Here is an 18021-nt window from a genome sequence, read left to right on the forward strand (position 1 = left end):
ACCTCTATACATCCAAAACAGAACCGTATCCTGCCACCTGTGCCTGGTGTTTGACGAAAAATCAAGCTTTCCGCTATTTAAACCCATGGCAACAGCCGTAGAAGATCGTTCTAACTAGGCTCTAGAGCCTAGCCCCATTGGGCTTAATGATGTGCCAGTAACCGCGCTTGTTGTCATTGTGGCTGGTAGCTTGTTTTGGAGGAGGGGTCACTAATATTCACAGATCTAGGCTAATAGAAAATGTACCCCAAGAGAGAGGATGCAACGACAGGAAATCTTGTTGAATCTTCCCTTACTCAGTATGGATAATCTCCCTCTAAACCTGGTAGCTTCGCTACGACCTTTGTCCGACGGGCCAGGCGGGCTTCCCGCTGCCTGCTCGCTGTGCCCCGACACCAGCCTGTCGATCCAAGGCACACTAGCCTCAAAACCTGTACGCCTGTCTCATTATGTGGTGTCATTGGATTGGCTATCGTCGACTTAGCACAAGCCCTCGCCGGCGGGCTCGCTGAAGGTGGAATCTCGAGCAGCGTTCATGGCCACCTCCTGATTAATAGCTAGTCATCAAGGCGCTGGTGCCTTTTTATATATTGTTTGTCAGTATAAAGATGAAGAATGATTGCAGCAGAAGCAACTGAAAATACCTCTACTTTGAGTGAGCCTCACGCCTGGAGCCCAAGTTCGCGTTTGACGGACGAAAATGACGCGCCTTCCTCAGGCGTGGCGTTTTCAAAAGTGAATTCAACCTCGTGGAATTGTTGTTTTTGTAATTGTGCTCTTTTAGGCTGGCCATTGATAAGGAAAAACTTGCCCGACGGCATTCCGTCCATTGGGAGTTCGTCAAAAGTGCAAATAGGCGGTGGCTGTGCAGTAACCCTCGTCTCTGGCGACAGCCTCACTTTCAAGCTCAGGATAATTAAATGTCAGCTGCAAAACTCCCTGGGTGGCCTCGAACACATGCTCTCTTGTGCCACCCTCTTTTACAGTTCTTATTATCAGCAATCAAGGGAGGCAAATGGGTGGCACGACATACCTCGAGTTCGTCAGGTTTCGAGCCAAGGCCAACCCCTTCATTTCTGGCCTCTATGAACACCTCCAACGTGAATCTCGCGCCGCAAGCAGGATTGTGTACCTCGATTACCGCCACAATGAGCCATCTCAGCTTGAGCCAAAGCCCGTTTCCGCGATGGAAGACGACCTTGTCTACCTTGTTGAAGGAGTCACGCCCTCCACGACACGCTTCCTTTTCGTGGAGAATATTACTTCCACCATGGTCAGCCAGCTGGGCGAGGATCTCGACATCGATCCTCTCTTCTTTGCTGACTACGTCAATTTTCGTTTCGACAGTATCCAGAAAGCGGCGGCCCCGCCTTCGTATGCGACTTTACCGTCGCTCATCGGGAAAAGAAATCACATCCATCTTCATCACTACCAGTTTGTGGCTTTGGGCGGCAGCGATGGCTCTAATGTCCCATACGCATTGACAACAGGCTCCAATGTTCCTCGGAACGTCCGGCGACTGGCACCAATATCAGGCAGACAGCTTGCCCTCGCTCGGGCATGTTGCTCCTTCATTATCAAGCCCGTCAAGACGTCCCAAATCTGTGAGTACATTCTTATTTTGAGATCGACCTGATACGTGGCCTGACATTACAAGGTCTGTTCCTCGTAGATCCGCCCATTACCTCTGTCGAAGCCCTACATACGGAACTAAACAGGTCATACCACGCAACAGTTTTATGCGATGGGTTTGAGGACTTCGAATCACCATGTTCATTTTCCTCCTTCGCCCATGGCAAAGCAAGCCGTTTATTAAACACAACCTCGATGCTGGATACGATCGTTCGCTACCTAGGGAACCAACGGCCGCCTGGATTTCATGCCAACTCGCCGAGCATTCTGAGCGTAGGATATTATCCAGTCCGCATTGTGATCTCTGGGTGGAGCCTCTACAACTACTTAACAACCCGCTGTTCCAAATACGATGAATACTCGATCCTCAACAAGGCTGGGCCAATACGTGACGAGGATATTGCCCACCTTCAGCGCTGGCGGCGGCGCAGCAAAAGAGGACAACAACGACTTGATCTACTAGCGGAAGTTATCTGCTTTCATACGCAATATGAGGACGAGAAAGAGCTCTGGAGCCTTATTCTCAAAGATGTTAGATGGCTAAAGGCACAACAACAAGAATTCTGTCAGTCCCTCGAGCAAATGATCGCGGTGGCAATGTCAATAGTGCAACTGCTGGATTCGCGGCGATCCATCCTCGAAGCCTTCACCATGAGACGCTTGACCTTTATTGCCCTGGTCTTTATACCATTAGCCTGGGTGGCAAGTCTTTTCAGCATGTCTGATGCATACTCACCAGGGCATGAGCGCTTTTGGGTTTACTTTGCCACAGCACTACCACTTTTGGGAATCGTTCTCATTCTGTCTATGCTTCGCTATGGTCAGATAGGCAAATGGCTGAGACAAGCTTGGGAGGGAAGAGGAAGGATTCAGATGATCGGCGAAATGTATCGACTCCCGCAGGTTGCGGTATGATGTGCAATGTGAAGTCGGGTATTAGATGATGCCATCAAAGCTGTAGATCAAGTGCTTCAAGGAGGAGCTAGTTACCGAGGCAAAAGTATTAGCCCATGGGTTTTCTTATTTCCTAGATATGATTAAGTTTATGCTATTCATTAATTTAATATAACTCGAGATATCAAATATTCTCTCAGAAACCTGAAGATAACTGCTTCCCACCCATCCAAACTTGAACCCTCTCATCCTCAAACTAAGTATCAGTATTGCATTATCCCACTAATGTGTGCTTTATTATAGTTGAAGCCTGGCCCTTGATGGGATAACAGAGGCCGATAGCCAGTCAACCCCGAACCGGTCCTGAGACGTCCATGGTCGGGCAAGTCCCTCACGAATAATCCCTATAAAGAGTTTTAGATTAATCCGATGCTGATCGGTCCCCAGGGTCTCTTGAAAGACTGAAAACTTCGACAACGGCGCTCACCAACCGATATTGTTTGTTGTAACATCAGTCAAGACCTTTGCAACAAGGATTGTCCACACATCGACCATCCACCAAAGTAACCATCGGCACTTTAAGTATTTGGTTAGTGACAGTCGAATCGCAAACACAAGAGCTTGGTCCGATTTCAGAGAAAGATGTGTCTATTAGCAAACGAGAACAATGCGCCGGTCATTTCCAATGCCTTATATGCGTTATGCGTAACCCCAGTAACCTCAACTTGCAACAATAGCCTCACTTCTGAGACCTGTTTTCCATCTCTATGCTCGTCAAATACTGACTCTCCCCCTGGTCCGAAGCAGCCCGCGTCGCCTCTCCGCGCATCATCCTACGTGTCACGCCCTCATCTTCCTTCCCGTTACTGATCTTGACATAGGATCTCCGCGCCGCCTTCTCCATGCGCTCCATTGTATCTGCATCTTCCAGAATACCTCCGATTCGGTGTCCCTGGCGAATAGTAGCGAGCGTACTACTACGCGCCAACGGCGTCAAGTCCGGGTCTCCAGCGCTTCTTGCCGTGATGATCAACAGGATCAAGACACAGACGAGCATCACCCCGTGAAGGGCTACCCAAGGCCATTGGATGTCGTATAGCACCTTGTCCGTGCCGACATTGCCCTCGAAACTCAGCTTTCCTTCGTACCGATCCTGGTCTTGCCCTTCGACATTGTCGAGCCTAGGATTGGGGTTTCTTCGCATCTCGTTTGTCATACTCGTCGCAAGGGCATCGAATCTTCTCGTGATGTTTGTACTCGTCCAGGTCCATAAGCCTCCGATTCCCGGCGGCTCAGCTTCCACGGTGAGTTCCTTGCCGTTGGGACCATGCGAGACTCCATTAAACCCAACAGCGCCTTTGCCCAGTTTCTCCTGTATGCTCTTCTTGATCTCAGTGGTGTTTGTCCAGTTGCCTAGTAAGAGGTCCTGCATGTGATGACTCAGCGCCATCACCGTGTCCGACGAAACGCTCATCGGTTCCGTGGACAAGTTTCCTGGGCCTCTGAGCTTAAGATCTGAGTAATACGCAGCCGAGTACCAGAGGTTAAACTCCAAGCTGTCAATCTCATCATCTGGCGGCGTGTTTATCTTTGTCAGTTCGTCGTTGTTGCGTCGTTCCCATGACTCGGGGTCCCGGATCCAACCATCTGCCTCGGTGATGTTCTCAAAGAGCTGATTTCCCTGAACCTCAGAGTCTACCATCTTGATACAGTAGTAAAGGGAGCACTCTTTGGCTTTCATGGGAATGTTCGGCCAGTAGAGCCCCTTGTCTAAATCTCTATCTGACGTCGTGTCGAGTGATGCGTTGTTGAGATATTTGACATCTGGATAGATAAAGCTCATTGACCAGATCAATGTGTCGATATCCTTCATAGAGTTTGTCTTGTTTGGGTTGCCGGTGCCGAAAGAGGTCAGAGCATATCTTTTGTCGGAGTAGATCCCCAGCGGCTGCTCGTTCACACAACGGTTCCACAGATAGTCGTGAAGTGGACACCCGTCAACATTGGTGATGAAGTGGCCATTGGGTAAAGCAAAGGCGGTCGCATTGACATTCTTGGTACCGTAGCTCACGTCATGTATGGTGAGAAGTGTCTCTCCAAAGCCACCAACACGCTTCAGTTTGGAGCTAAGGTCCTCGCACCTGTAGCAAACACCAAGCGTAGCGAACTGGTCCCAGGTACAGTTGCTTGTCGGGCATTGAACGAGGGCCTCTTGCGCAGCCTCCCAGGGTGATCGAGAAAAGCCGTTCAAGATTGATGCCTGCATCGATAGAGGTAGTTGAGTTGTCTGGTAGGTAACATTCCCAACCTGAACCCTCATCGAGCTTCCCACCTCATAAACGCTTGTCCGAGATGCGAGAGCGGATAATCCAGGCTCTCCAAAAGCTTTCGGTGCAAACACCACGCTTTGTTGAAGCTGTACTAGCTGCTGCGCCAGAGGATCGAGAATGATAGCTAGGAGGGTCAAGATGGCGCCAAACTGAACCGCCAAGCTGTGAGTCGCGGGCAAGGTCAGTTCGTATACATGGGAAGTCAGGCAGTTGCTCTCATGACTCACGCGCCCCTTGTGCCAAGAAGCACCTTGATACTACCCAGCGGGCCACGGGTAGCCGAGTCGATGCGATCAAAATCGACAAGCAAGCGTGGTCCCCTGGCGAAAAGGATCCACTTCCACTGAGCTATGCATTCGGCAATCACAAAGACTAGACTAGTCTTGATCGTTAATGATAGAATTGAGACGACGGCGTTTAGGGTGATACTGTTCCAGGTGAAGGGAGCTTTGCCGTCAAATTTGGATAGGAGCACCACCATGGCGACGAGGGACGCGCTGGAGCCCAGAACTGCCAACAGTTCTGAGCCCCAGGCCCTCCATGACATGAGTTTGAAGATTTTCAACATGGGAAACGAACCATGAAGACGAAATTGTATGGCTTCGAGGATTTCTTGAAAAAGAGCAAGAATCCGCCAAGAGATCAAATGCCGATGTTTTATGATTGTCGGAGACTTTCCTGGACACTTTAGCAGTCAGCCTAGGGTGGCTAAGCTCGGACTCGGACTCCAATGAAGAAGGATGAAGGATGCTGAACCCTGTCGATTTGCGCCTCGCTCTAAACCTATTGGTCCTTAGGACCGTTACATGTCCTATAAATAAGCTTCAAAGCGTTTCACCATTGCTCGCACTGGTGCAGATCATGCCACGGGCATCGGCGAAGTGCTCACATGGTTGTTTAAATAGTTGAGAGGGCTGCCATGATCTCAGCCCTAATTCCTAATAAGCATCAATCTGACCAACTCAAAAAACAATTGTGTATCCCAGTCCGAGAGCTCTATGTTGTGAGTCCGAGACTGTGATGAACCAAGGGCGTAGTAAGCTCAAACATTGAAGCGAGGGCCATCTGAATTGATACAAAGAAAATGTTTATGACTATATTACGAAATCAAATTACTTAGGCAGCCTCAGAAATATTATGTTCTTCCATATTAACTTACCCTAGACAGCCATGATTTCTAGTTGGCATTAACAGCGACCCTAAAAGAGACCATCAGGGACAACAACAAAATATATAATTATCAATAAATAATAGTTATTATTTAATTCCGATATTATAGGCAATACCCAAAGATTCTCATCTCTACTCCTCCGATGTTATGTCCATCGTCTTGTCTGTTTCATTCCCCACCTCCTGACTCTACTTCACCGAATCCCACCTAATTACCAGGATAAGGATTATACCCTCCCGTCATTCTGTTCAAGTCAGACATTGAGCCCATTGATGAATTCAGACTTCTATAGGCCTGGGTTTGTTGCTGCATCGGGGTGAAAGAGCGTTGAGACTGGCGGTGATACTGAAGGGGCGTAGACTGTGCATGGCTCTGCCGATGATATTGAACTGGCGTCAATGACGCAGTAGAGCGGCGCTGATGCTGGATGGGTGGGGATGGCAGCGTTTCGGTAACTTGGTGGATTCTTTCTGTGGTAGACTGCAGGGGAATGCTTGTCGATTCGTCATAGCTGTCAAAGATCTCAGGGCCCTTGGACGGCAAGATCACACGCCCTGGATGAAAGACATTAAAGAGCGCCGTAGTAATACACATCAATGCAGCATCAAAGACGTAGATGTATATTTCGGTCGATTGAAGCGGCCCATTCGCTCCTGTGATGTACTCGACAATGCGGAAGATCGATCGGACCATGATGAAGCCGCTCGCAACGTAGAGAACGAGGATGAGTCGCTTCCACGGAGTCGTGACAGACAGGCTTTTCCGGGTCGGGTTTTTGTTGATGCGGCGGTGGAAGACATGTAGAACGGTGATGAAGAATGCGAAGAAGTAGAGCTGAACTGCGAGGCCGAAAATGATGATGTTCTGGCCTCTCTTCTGATCTGCTGCTGATTTGGCCTGGGATAACATGCCACCACCTAGGCATGCTTAGCACGATCACTACGAACAGAGACGAAGCAATTATACATACCCCCAGATTGAGCCAGGAAAGAAATGACGTCGCCGATCACAAACACTTTTGTCAAGTTCTGGATCGGTACCAGCGAGTAGAAGTCGGCATCAAGGAACACGATGAGGCGTCCCAGCGTCATGTAGATGGATGCTGCGAGCATTGTCGGACCGAGTAGTAGCAAAAGACTCTGCATCGCGTAGGGCATGACAGCCCAGTCGGGGGTTTGCTTCGCGGATATCGCACGTCCGGCATAACCGATTGCTTCGACTTTGGTGACGAGGTTAGCTCGTCAGTTGGGGTCAGGTACTTGGGCCACTAACAGACACATCCAATAAAGAACGGGATGAAGAAGAAGGTCTTGGAGCGAGCGAGCTGATAAAGGTGGCCGAGTGCGGAGGCGGAAAAGAGAGCTATGAAGATGACTGCGGCAATAAATGAGGGATCATAATGGTAGAGCTTGAACTCTGTCATGGTGAAGATGTTAATTACAAGACAAAAAGAAAGAGGGCAGCAAAGAAAGACAGGGGTAGAGATGATTAAGAATTGGCATTCAGGTAAGAAGATGCCAAGGTTAAATATTAAAAGACCTTCAAGCGGGTGCCAGTCGCGGGCGATTTGGCAGAACGAGACCCCTGGTTTAGGGCTACGGAAGCCTGAGAGCACCAATGCACGATCTCTCGTACTTGAAGCCCTCTATACGATAAAATACGTACTATTATTAACTATCGGATGCCGGCTCACCCGAATATCTCCAAGCTTTCTGCTTTGCAATCTGAGAAATTGACATGATGAGGACGAAAGCCCCGGAGTTTTGAGCTTACCTCCATCCGAGCTCAGATCGATGGACCCACCCGTATTTTTTACGAGTGGGTCATTGCAAATCGGGGCCTGTTTAGGCTGCCTCAAATACGGGTCGATTTCCCCTTTTATCCTTCGCATGCACGTCTCCTTGGCCCCGAGCCATCCGCCTAGAAACCGAAACCGAAACCGAAACATCTTTCGGATCAGAGAGCTCCATAACTTGACTGATCTGTTTTTTCTTATCATCGATGACGAGGCCATCGGCCACAATAACAAAGAAAATAACCGGGGTGTTTTTTCCAAGGTCCAGTCATGCAACGCTGCAGACACAAAAAGTCTCGAAAAGGCTGTCTCGAATGCAAGCGACGACACATCCGGGTTCGTTACCTTCCATATAATCTTTTGATACATCTTTTGACACATGAAGCTAGTGTGATGAGGGAAGACCTATCTGCGCAAATTGCATTAGTGCCCGGCGGAAATGCGAGTACCGCAAGCCCGTCGCTTCGGTAGGTGACGTTTCCCTTGTCAAGCTTGCCAAGAGTGGTCATCGCGCCCGCTTGTCACTCTCTTGTCTCTTTAGCTGACAATTGGACCCTAGGACCAGGATGTTACATCAAGGCTCCCCCCACTGGCCACCTTGGGCCTCAGTCCAGGCTCTGGCGTGGCTAACCTCAATATGCATCAACTAGAGCTTCTGGTTCATTTCTCTTTCGCCATATACGTTCCAGAACTTGAGGAAGACCATGATGCGACCAAATTGGTTCTAGAAGCAGCTCTCAATGCCGAGTACCTGATGCTTGAGGTGTTGGCACTATCAGCTCGGCACCTGTCGACAATCCGTCCAGACAAGGCAGCCTGGTATCTTGACCTGGCCTTTGAGTTGCAAACGAAGGCTATCCAACTATTCAACACAAATGCTACCCAAGATGAATCTGTGCAAAAGCTTCTATTCTCATCTATTCTTGGCCGCCACATTCTCGTTGATACGCTTGTCAGCCGTGATCTTGAGTTCGACCAGTTTCTCGACCGCTTCATACAAGGCATGCGCGTCCACCGGGGTACAAAAGCAGTAACGGCGGCCTATGAGTGGGAACCTCTCCTTAACTCGAAGATTGGCTCCTTGATAACAAAGGGCATCGATCCTCTTGGTTTTCACGACCCAGGTTCCCTTCGCCCACATCTTGAGTCACTGATATCCCAGGCAACTCGACTTGACGCAGATGGCAAGCTTGCATGTGACAAAGCCCTACGGATGATAGAGGGCGCCTTAGATGATCTTGAATCTCCGGAGAGGAACACATTCGGCCTTCGGATGATATTTGTCTGGCCCATCTTACTACCTGAGGGCTTTATCAGCCTTCTGCAACAGCGCGTCCCTGAAGCGATCGCCATTCTCGGTCGCTATGCTATTCTTCTACAAGCAGGACGAAGATTATGGCAAATCAAGGACGCTGGAGAATACCTATTAAACCTGGTTTCTGCATTCCTGGGTCCTGGGTGGGAAATGTGGCTGTGAGGAGTTGTATTGAGAGCAGATAAAGGTAAATATTGCTCGTGTCCTTGGTGGGACTGGCGGCCCTGGCCTTGCCGTGTATGAACGAAAGATATGCTATGGCCTGATAGTTTGGGACGAATTAGTTGGAGAGACCCTTCATTACTAATATGAAATGCGAGATCTGATATCAATTGCGATATTTTCAACTCAACCCCGCTAAGGCTGACGCTCAGCAACCACACCATTGACAGGTCGCACTTAAGAAGTCAATTCGAAGATGATGGAGCTACATTCTCACGGCGTTGACCACGACTTCGAGCTCGAGCTGATGCTGCGCTTCCCTCGGGACATGTCGAAGCCTGAGCGGTTCAGCGCGAACTTACCAACAACATGGCCATCCTTCGTTCTCCCGCAAGGTCTCGAAGATTGGGAGCATGACAGTGATGATGAAATTGCCAAGAGAGTCCTGACTGATACCAATTCGCTAGACCTTGAAGCTCGATATCTGTACTTTCGAGTGCTCCGAACGTGGCTGCTGAATTGCGACGAAAACCATGATGAGTGTCGATTGCGACAATCTGGGCGTGGATTCTGGCCGACGAGAGCCATCTACGTTGGAGACCACCCCAGCGTGAGGCTCGTCGAAGAACCGGACGACGAAAAAGACTATATTGTACTGTCACACTGCTGGGGTAAGCCGACGGAAGAAGAACGGAAGCACTTCTGTACCACTCCCCAGAATTATCACCATCGCTTGGACGGATTTTGCTTTGATGACCTGCCCAAGACGTTTCAGGACGCGATCATGGTATCGCGAGAGCTTGGGAAGAAATATATCTGGATTGATGCCCTCTGCATCATCCAAGGTCCCGGCGGTGACTGGCAAAGCGAAGCTGGGAGGATGGAGCACGTCTTTGCCAACGCCTACTGCACCGTCGCTGCAAACTCGGCCAAAGGGTGGAAGGACGGTTTCCTGGAGTCAGGCCTCTGGGATCAAATCAACCCAGAAAGCACGGAATGCGAATGTTTGTTTGATTCAGAAGTTAGTGAGGCACCCTTGATGCAGAGAGCCTGGGTTCTCCAGGAACGGGTGTTATCACGGCGAATCATTCATTTTACCTCGGGGGTTTCGAATGCAAGACCTGGGCATACATATTGGGAATGTGGCGGTGGGATCCGCTGCCAGCAGTTTTCAAAGCTGAGCCCGTGAGTTTGCAATGTGAATACCGAGTCGAGGATGAAGTCAGGTGTTGACATGACTCTAGGCCCATCTACAAAGACACATTTATTCGTGACCCCTACTTCCCAGCGCGGCTCAAGGACGCATCATATTTTCGCGCTCTTGATTTTATGCAATCCCTTTTTCGGGAATACTCACTAGCCGGGCTCACATACAAGTCCGACAGAGACACGGCCATATTAAGCCTGCTCAATCGCATCAGCCATGAACTTGACACAGAGGTAAGATATGGCGTTATTCGCTGTTTTCTGGGTAGTCTGCTCTTGTGGAAGCGAACTGCCGAGGAACTGACACCCTCGATCGACTTTGGGCAACGGGCCGTGCCGTCATGGTCCTGGATGGCGTACGACGGAAGCATCGAGTTCATCATCATGTATGATTACGAGCTGAGGATACCTCGCGACACGGACCTTGGATTCGCTCAAGATGGGGAAGAACTGAACGTCAAAGTCCGGCGATTTGAAAATTGCCAACTAGGCGCAGCCAAGCGAGGTGGTGGATATTCTATCTGCGATGGAAACGAGAAGATTGGGTCACTATGGTTGGACATGAAGGACCGCATCGAGTTCAGGCACTGTGTCGTCATTGGGGCTGGTGATACAAGGCCCCGTCAGAAACAGCTCTACGTCCTAGTGGTTCAGGAGGAGCCAGGCAAAGGAAGATACAAGAGGTTGGGAGTTGGCATTTTGGGTGATGGTTATGTGTCCGTGGAGAGTGAGCCTGGACGACTTGTGTGATGGCGAATCAGAACATTTTTGGGGGGATTAGTCAAGCTGTAAGTTCGGATTAACTATTCACCCGCCCTCGTAAACCTTTCCTCTTTTGGATGTTTACGAGTTGCCGTATTTCGGTTTCCAAGGGATTAAACAGATGCCTAGAATATTTTAGAGGTAAATCAAGGGGAATGGACTGATTTGTTGTTATATAAAGCTGTTCTCCGCGACATTTAGGACTCTTCTCACTTGAATACTCAAAATCATCCTCATCACATTTTCTTTACAGACTTCCCAACATGACCACCACCTCCCCCAAGGCTAAAGCCATCAACGTGTTTGCACGATGGCGGCCACTCGCATCAGATGAGACCAAGTCGGGCGAGATGCGGCACAGCAAACAGCCAGACTCCAAAGGATTTTCTTCTGTCTCTATCAAACCTCAAGCATCGTCCAAAGATCGCCCATGGACGAGTCCCTCAGCGTTCCATACCATCTTTGGTCCCGAAGACCACAACTCCGAGGTATACGACACTGTTGTGGTGCCCAACATCTGCAAGGTTCTCGCTGGTGAAAGGTGCAGCTTCTTCGCGTATGGACATTCGGGTAGTGGAAAGACACACACCATTCTCGGTTACGATTTTGAGCACAGCCGGGAGCTTGGGCTGTGTCTTGCTGCCGCCAAGCAACTATTTGCAGAGATCGAGCGCCTTCAGATGGAGAACAAAGAGCAAGAGCTAGGTATCGGATTCAGCTTGTTTGAACTGCGCCAGAAGTCAGCGTTTGATCTTCTTAACAACAGGTCTGAATGCCATGTCAGACAAGGTCCTGACGGGAAAGTCCACATCCGCGGCGAGACCGAGATGCTGGAAGGAGGCAAAGTCCGGGTTCAACCCATTGTTCAGCGGCCATGCTGGAAATTCGAGACCTTCCAACAAGAGCTTGTCCACGCCCTTGGTCAGCGTGCAACGGGCTCTTCGAGCGTGCACGACCAAAGCTCCAGGACTCACGCTGTGCTGGAACTAGAGATTGTCAGCCAGCCCTTGATTGATGCGAGAATGGCTTTGGTCGATCGCCAGTCTGAGCTTGTGCCCGTGGGAAAGCGCGCCATAGACGTCAGCATCGAGGAGGATATGAAGAGCGTCATTCAGACGAAAGATGGAGGGTGGGCACCCAACCCCGACTACCAGAAGGACGAAGCTCGCATCAAAGCAGTCGAGGATGAGAAGGCCCTATTTGAGGGTCGTGTCGCAGCCGCGGAAGAGCAGATCCAAGCGATCCTCAAATTCAGCCCCTCTCTGTGTTTGGGGGCGAAGATGGTGTTTGTCGATCTCGCCGGCGCCGAATACTCGGAAGACAATGCCGCCCGGATGCGGAAATTGAAGCAGAGTCCCCAAGAACGCCAAGAAGGCCGACAAATCAACAGCGACTTGCTAGCATTGAAGGAGGTGATGAGGGCTTGGTCCAAGGGGTCTAACAGAATACCGTTCAGATCTTCGACTTTGACGATGGTGTTGCGGGAGCATTTTATTGCTACGGGGAGCTCTGCCATTATTGTGACGCTGTCGCCTGCGCAGGGTCAGTATGCTGCGACCCTCAACTCGCTGAGATATGCGAGCTTGGTCGGAGCTCCTGGTGCTTGATGCTGTCATGCAAGTGTCACAAATCAAGGGAGGTTATTGTGACTGTTACCTAGTCAAGCGAGATGTGTTTGGAGAATAAGAGTGAAGTTCATTGGAGATGCCATGTCATCGTATCCTTTATTGTGTCTTGTAAATAGGTAGTTGCGAACAGACTCGACTCTGTTCCCAGCAATTCCCAGGTGTGCCGACCGCGGCCCGTGTCGGAGCCGACTCGGCAGTCTTGTTTCTTGTATCGTCTCAAGATTACCAATACTGTCAAGACCTATGATTAGAACTTAAAAGGATGTTTAACCAAGGTAGATAGAAAGGTACCATGATATTCCGTGTTGTACCTATCTTGCCGGGCCGAGCGGCGCTGCTAATAGGTACTCCCACCTCGATCGTGTTCTGGTCTGACCTTTTTCTGGCGCCTAACTAGGCACTCACGTCATAGACTCGATACTCGGTTCCAAAGATAACGTTAAAAATGAATAACTAGGAGCGGAGAATAATTGACGGTGGAGGGATTAACGTATCTTGCAACCCTTGAATCCGACCGAGAATTGCTTACAAACCACCAGGCGGTTAATCCTAACTCATTGGCCTATTTAGCATCGAACAGGCCCATGTTAAACACAGCTCCATACCGTCTTGTCAGGTCAAATACACGGGCAACAATAATGCCTCACAACGTTCTTCTAACCGGTGCCTCTGGCTACCTCGGCGGAGACCTCCTAGCAGGGATCTCGGAAGCAAATCTGCCACCTTTTGGAACCCTCTACGCTCTTGTTCGCACCCCCGAGCAAGCCAAAGCTGTTGAGCAACATGGCGCAAAGCCTTTAACCTTTGACGTCAAGAATGAGGTTTCTGTTCGTGGTGCAGTTGTGGAGAATGACATTACCATCGTTTTCTTCTTGATTAACGCTACCTCTGCTGTCTCTCAGGAGCTATTTATCAAGGCTCTTGGCGAAGTGAGAAAGAATACTGGCTCTGAAGTTCACTTCTTGCACGTAAGAGATCCTCTTTTTAATCTTTGGATGAGGCACTGACTTGTCTTGAAAGACCTCTGGTGCTAAGCTGTTCTCGAGTCACGCCGGCGCTCCTACAGATGGCGCACTGCGTGATGATGACGCAAATCTATATGACATCCAGGCGACCCAGCGCGCAAATGTTGATGCGTTTAAACCAGTTAGTCGTTGGTTTCTAATGCTGTCTTGATGCCATACTTATGCAGTCATAGGTGGTTGGAGTTAACAAGAAAATCATTGACCTGGCTGAAGCCAACCAAGTCCGCAGCTACATATTTGTACCCTGCATCGTTTGTACGAGATTACTTCCAACGCTTCTCGAGCCAGTATCTGATCGCGTTTCAATATCTAGATGGCAAAGGTCGAGGCTTTGGCAATCCGATATCTATTCAGATAGTGGCCATTGTGAAGGTAGCCAAAGCAATGCGGCGGGTGTATCGAACGGATCAAGGCCGTCCTGTATGATCCCACCCACCCACGATGATCCCATGACTGAGCTAATCTAAACAATTAGACCTGGCCTGTGTGCCATGTAGTTGACAATACCAACCTATACATCGAGATTCTCCGCGGGATTCTAGAGAATAAGGATATTGGTCATGGAAAGGAAGGATATTACCTTGCATCTTCGGGGAGTGTTGCTTGGGACGACATCTACTCCCAATTTGCAAAGGCCCTCGCTAAGCGGGGCCTGGTTGACGATGACGCAGTCAAAGATGCTGATGATGAGGCTTTGGACGGCATGGCTACCGCTCTGAACTGCTCTAGGGATTTTGTTGCCGTGCAGCTTGGGGGAAAGTGAGTCGTGATCCTTTGACACAGAGGGTAATCATTGAACTAACATGCCTTATCCAGATGCACTTTTACTGCTGCTCATGGGAACAAGATTGGTTGGAAAGCTCAGTATCAATCGGAGCATATCCTTGAAACCGCGGAGGGCGAGGTGGACTGGATTTTACAGCACTTGAAAGACTGAGTTGGGTAGATTATTGGTATTTGTGACGCTGGTGATCAGATCCATGAAGTATCTCTATCAGACTGCAATAACACTGCCATAAAACAAACAAAATTCAGTTTTCTGGTATCTATCACGAAATAATTGACGCTGAAATTTACAGGTACGATGTTCCTCCAGGTGATGTCCCATACCCTCCTCCCGCCGCCGTTCCCAACGCTCCACCACTCGGGCCGCCATACACGCCCCCATATACACCTCCCGACACGCCCCCGTTAGGCCCTCCATTTACGCCTGAATACACTCCTCCATGAATACCACCATATAACCCCCCGTTCGACCCATCTCCCCCCGACGGCGAAGATGCGTACCCGCCTGGAGCGTAGCCTGGGCCAAGTCGATCATCAGATGAAGGCCTTGGGCTGGCATCGGCTCTGAATTTGCTGTTGCTTAGACGAGCAGTGGCTTCGGCTGTTCTGCGGCCTGTGGGCTCGACTGGTGATGGCTGTGGTTCTGTCTCTTCTTTGTCGTCTTTTTGTTTTCTTGAGAAAAAGTTTGGGAGACACATTGTCGTGATTTAGAGTTTGAAGTCGCGTACGCGTCTGATGTCACGCGTTTGGCTGTTGTGATGCACACCCAAAGTATCGAGAGGAACTGAAATATTGGTTTTGCTGTTGTGACTTTTGGTTGAACGTGGAAACAAAATTCAATTGGGAGCCTCAACGTTTTGAATCTGGAAAAAATATGCTTAAAATGCAAAATGACAAGTGGCTCAGCGCTCGGCGATCCCCGAGACGCGTAATCTTGGTTGCGAAATTGGCCTCCTAGCCCTCGTGTTAGTCCTGGGCTGGGATCTGCACTGCCCCGTTAATACGTGCGCGGTGATAAGTCACGATTTGAGTAAGGATTAGAACACGTGGAACTATTTAAGTTATTGAGCCGCAGCCTAGCTCTTGGAACTATTATCGCATGCCCGATCAATCGGGGTAGCCGTTGCGCTCAACTCAAATCCATTCTCACAGGCCTGGACCCACAGCCACCGTTTCACTATTGTTGGCCAAGAGCAAGGTTTCTTCGCGTGCCAAAGAATCCAACATCAAGAGTCACCAGGTCTTCCAAATAAGACAAGTCAATGCTAGCTAGCGTCGAATTATCCTCTTCAAAAAACTTGGCGACACGGCGTGCAGTCCATCTTGGGTTCTCATCGGCTGTTGACATGGTTAGAAGTTGAAAAGCGCAATCTTGGTGTTGTTGCCAAGAACTTACCAATCCAATGGCCAGCTTTTGGAATAATGTCGAGCTGAAGATTTGAGGAAATTGGTTCGAAAGATTGACGAAGAATGGATCTAATTCCCAGACTTGCTTCACCTCCCATTCCGAGAAGCGGCACCCTCAGACGGCTTCCATTCAACTTTGACTGGAAGAACTGAGAGTCTTCGTAAACAGTCGCGCTTGAAAAAGGGCCAAGCATTGCTCTGAGGAATCCTGGCTTTGAGATACTTGAAGTGTACCTGTTCACCGTATCCTCACTAAAGCTTGCGGGACCGGAGTAGCTGCCGTGGAAAAAGTACCATTCCAGAAATTGCTTCTCTTTGCCCGACATGAGAAACTCTGCCAAGTCGGGAACCTGGAAGAAGGCGAGTTGCCAGTTCTGATAAAGATCCCAATAGGGCGCCGGGTTGGAGCTTTGCTCATATCCGAATCCTGGGAGGGGATATTCGGCGATGGCAAGTCTCTTGACCAAGCTTGGGTGCTGGATGGCGAGGGCCGTGGCCATGCCGACGCCTTTGTCGTGCGCAAAAACGTATGCCGAAGAGACATTCAGAAAATCCAAAACGCCCTTCAGGTCAGCAGCTGATGCTGTCGCACTGTAGTTTCCGTCAGGGGGAATGCTTGAATCTCCGGCGCCCCGGTTGTCGGGGGCAATGACCGTGTAATTTTGGGCGAGAATGGGACCGATGAACTGCCACGTCAAGCTATGCTGAGGGTTTCCATGAACGAGCAGAGCTGGTGGACCAGAGCCGGCATATCGAAAGTGTATGCTAACGTCGTTCAAAGCAACGCGGCCATGTTCCCAGGTGTCAAAGTCGTTTATCGCTCCTAGGACTGCCGGCAAGGCGAGAGCGGAGACGGCAAACTGAAATGCTCGCATCTTGAAGTTGGAGTTTGGAGAAAGATGTCCCTGTTAAGATTGCTAAAGCCCTTGGACGGGATACGCCCGTTTTTATAATCAAATTTTACTCTACCGTCGTCTGGATGGATGATGAGTCGCTTGCGGCTCAAAACTCCGACTTCTCCATTGAGCAAAGATCCATTCTCCTTTAGGAAAAAGGTGTCTTACCAATCACCTAATGCTAAGGAACCTCACCATAGATCCCACCTTTACAGGCGGTGATGACAAGATGACCGGGATTAAGGCTTATTACTTGTGGCGAGGATGACTTTTCCACGAATTGATTCGTTCCTGGAGTGTGCGCCAGATTCTGGTCTGATTGATAATAATGCACCATGGAGGGCGGAACCGCGATGCCGAACGTTCCGCTCGCTGATAGTTGCCCTCATCCCCTTGAAATGCAGAAGGTGCATGCAGCTGCTGATAAAGAATAATTCAATGAGGATAGACCAAGATAAGAGGTATAAACTTCCTAGCTAAATTAGCCTAATGGCGAGCTATCAAGAATATCTCATAGACCTAACAGCTACATCACCAGGCGCTTACTTTGGTTGCTCAGCGTACGCATAGATACGCTGGGCGATTGGCCCACAACAGCTAAAATACACCTTGCGCATTTCAAGTGGATGATACACATCCAGAACGTTATTTTTGTAGCTGGACTTTGAATCTACGGGGTTTAATAAGAAATATCAATGTTATTCTAGACTTCTTGGATTTTGGCGTCACAGATGGGCCTGGCGTCTGCGTGAGCGAAAACATGCGAATTCGCTGCCTATACCACGTGCAACATTTCAAAGTCACGGTATGCAAGGCGTGGAGTAGGTAAAAACCCAATTAAGCTACTGTTTCTATTCTTTTTTTTTTTTTTTATCATTTTTGGCCAGTGGGCTGTCATGTGAGTAATTTCAGCGTCTGCATGTCATGAGCTTAAGGCACAGGGTAGAGCCTCCTTGCATGAACCATGTCCCCTTCTCACTCTGAACAGGACTGAAGAATACGCAAGCAATCA

At 49.5% G+C, this 18021-nt stretch overlaps 8 protein-coding genes across 8 annotated transcripts; 5 read left to right on the top strand and 3 right to left on the bottom strand.

Moving 5' to 3' along the window:
- Positions 1–997: 997 nt before the first annotated feature.
- On the top strand, positions 998–2547 carry NCS57_01416800 (uncharacterized protein; the record flags this gene model as incomplete). Its single annotated transcript, XM_053063780.1, has 2 exons — positions 998–1604; positions 1658–2547. The coding sequence occupies exons 1-2, from the start codon at positions 1016–1018 to the stop codon at positions 2545–2547; spliced, it is 1479 nt and encodes a 492-aa protein (XP_052907113.1). The 5' UTR covers positions 998–1015.
- Positions 2548–3265: 718 nt separating this feature from the next.
- NCS57_01416900 (uncharacterized protein) lies at positions 3266–5424 on the bottom strand (the record flags this gene model as incomplete). Its single annotated transcript, XM_053063781.1, has 2 exons — positions 3266–5018; positions 5084–5424. 2 exons carry the CDS (start codon positions 5422–5424, stop codon positions 3266–3268), a joined length of 2094 nt encoding a protein of 697 aa, XP_052907114.1.
- Positions 5425–6234: 810 nt separating this feature from the next.
- NCS57_01417000 (uncharacterized protein) lies at positions 6235–7450 on the bottom strand (the record flags this gene model as incomplete). The annotated part of the gene is made up of 3 exons (XM_053063782.1): positions 6235–6944; positions 6998–7246; positions 7300–7450. The coding sequence occupies 3 exons, from the start codon at positions 7448–7450 to the stop codon at positions 6235–6237; spliced, it is 1110 nt and encodes a 369-aa protein (XP_052907115.1).
- Positions 7451–8092: 642 nt separating this feature from the next.
- Positions 8093–9299, top strand: NCS57_01417100 (uncharacterized protein; the record flags this gene model as incomplete). Its single annotated transcript, XM_053063783.1, has 3 exons — positions 8093–8158; positions 8212–8289; positions 8382–9299. The coding sequence occupies 3 exons, from the start codon at positions 8093–8095 to the stop codon at positions 9297–9299; spliced, it is 1062 nt and encodes a 353-aa protein (XP_052907116.1).
- A 256-nt stretch (positions 9300–9555) lies between these two features.
- NCS57_01417200 (HET domain-containing protein) lies at positions 9556–11255 on the top strand (the record flags this gene model as incomplete). The annotated part of the gene is made up of 2 exons (XM_053063784.1): positions 9556–10484; positions 10544–11255. 2 exons carry the CDS (start codon positions 9556–9558, stop codon positions 11253–11255), a joined length of 1641 nt encoding a protein of 546 aa, XP_052907117.1.
- Positions 11256–11530: 275 nt separating this feature from the next.
- NCS57_01417300 (Kinesin-like protein) lies at positions 11531–12874 on the top strand (the record flags this gene model as incomplete). The annotated part of the gene is made up of 1 exon (XM_053063785.1): positions 11531–12874. One exon carries the CDS (start codon positions 11531–11533, stop codon positions 12872–12874), a length of 1344 nt encoding a protein of 447 aa, XP_052907118.1.
- Positions 12875–13533: 659 nt separating this feature from the next.
- NCS57_01417400 (uncharacterized protein) lies at positions 13534–14857 on the top strand (the record flags this gene model as incomplete). Its single annotated transcript, XM_053063786.1, has 6 exons — positions 13534–13863; positions 13916–14041; positions 14094–14175; positions 14234–14340; positions 14396–14679; positions 14737–14857. The coding sequence occupies 6 exons, from the start codon at positions 13534–13536 to the stop codon at positions 14855–14857; spliced, it is 1050 nt and encodes a 349-aa protein (XP_052907119.1).
- Positions 14858–15883: 1026 nt separating this feature from the next.
- Positions 15884–16988, bottom strand: NCS57_01417500 (AB hydrolase-1 domain-containing protein; the record flags this gene model as incomplete). The annotated part of the gene is made up of 2 exons (XM_053063787.1): positions 15884–16044; positions 16103–16988. The coding sequence occupies 2 exons, from the start codon at positions 16986–16988 to the stop codon at positions 15884–15886; spliced, it is 1047 nt and encodes a 348-aa protein (XP_052907120.1).
- Positions 16989–18021: the final 1033 nt, after the last annotated feature.

This window comes from Fusarium keratoplasticum, chromosome 12 (assembly GCF_025433545.1).
Source record: "Fusarium keratoplasticum isolate Fu6.1 chromosome 12, whole genome shotgun sequence".
Taxonomy (NCBI): domain Eukaryota; kingdom Fungi; phylum Ascomycota; class Sordariomycetes; order Hypocreales; family Nectriaceae; genus Fusarium; species Fusarium keratoplasticum.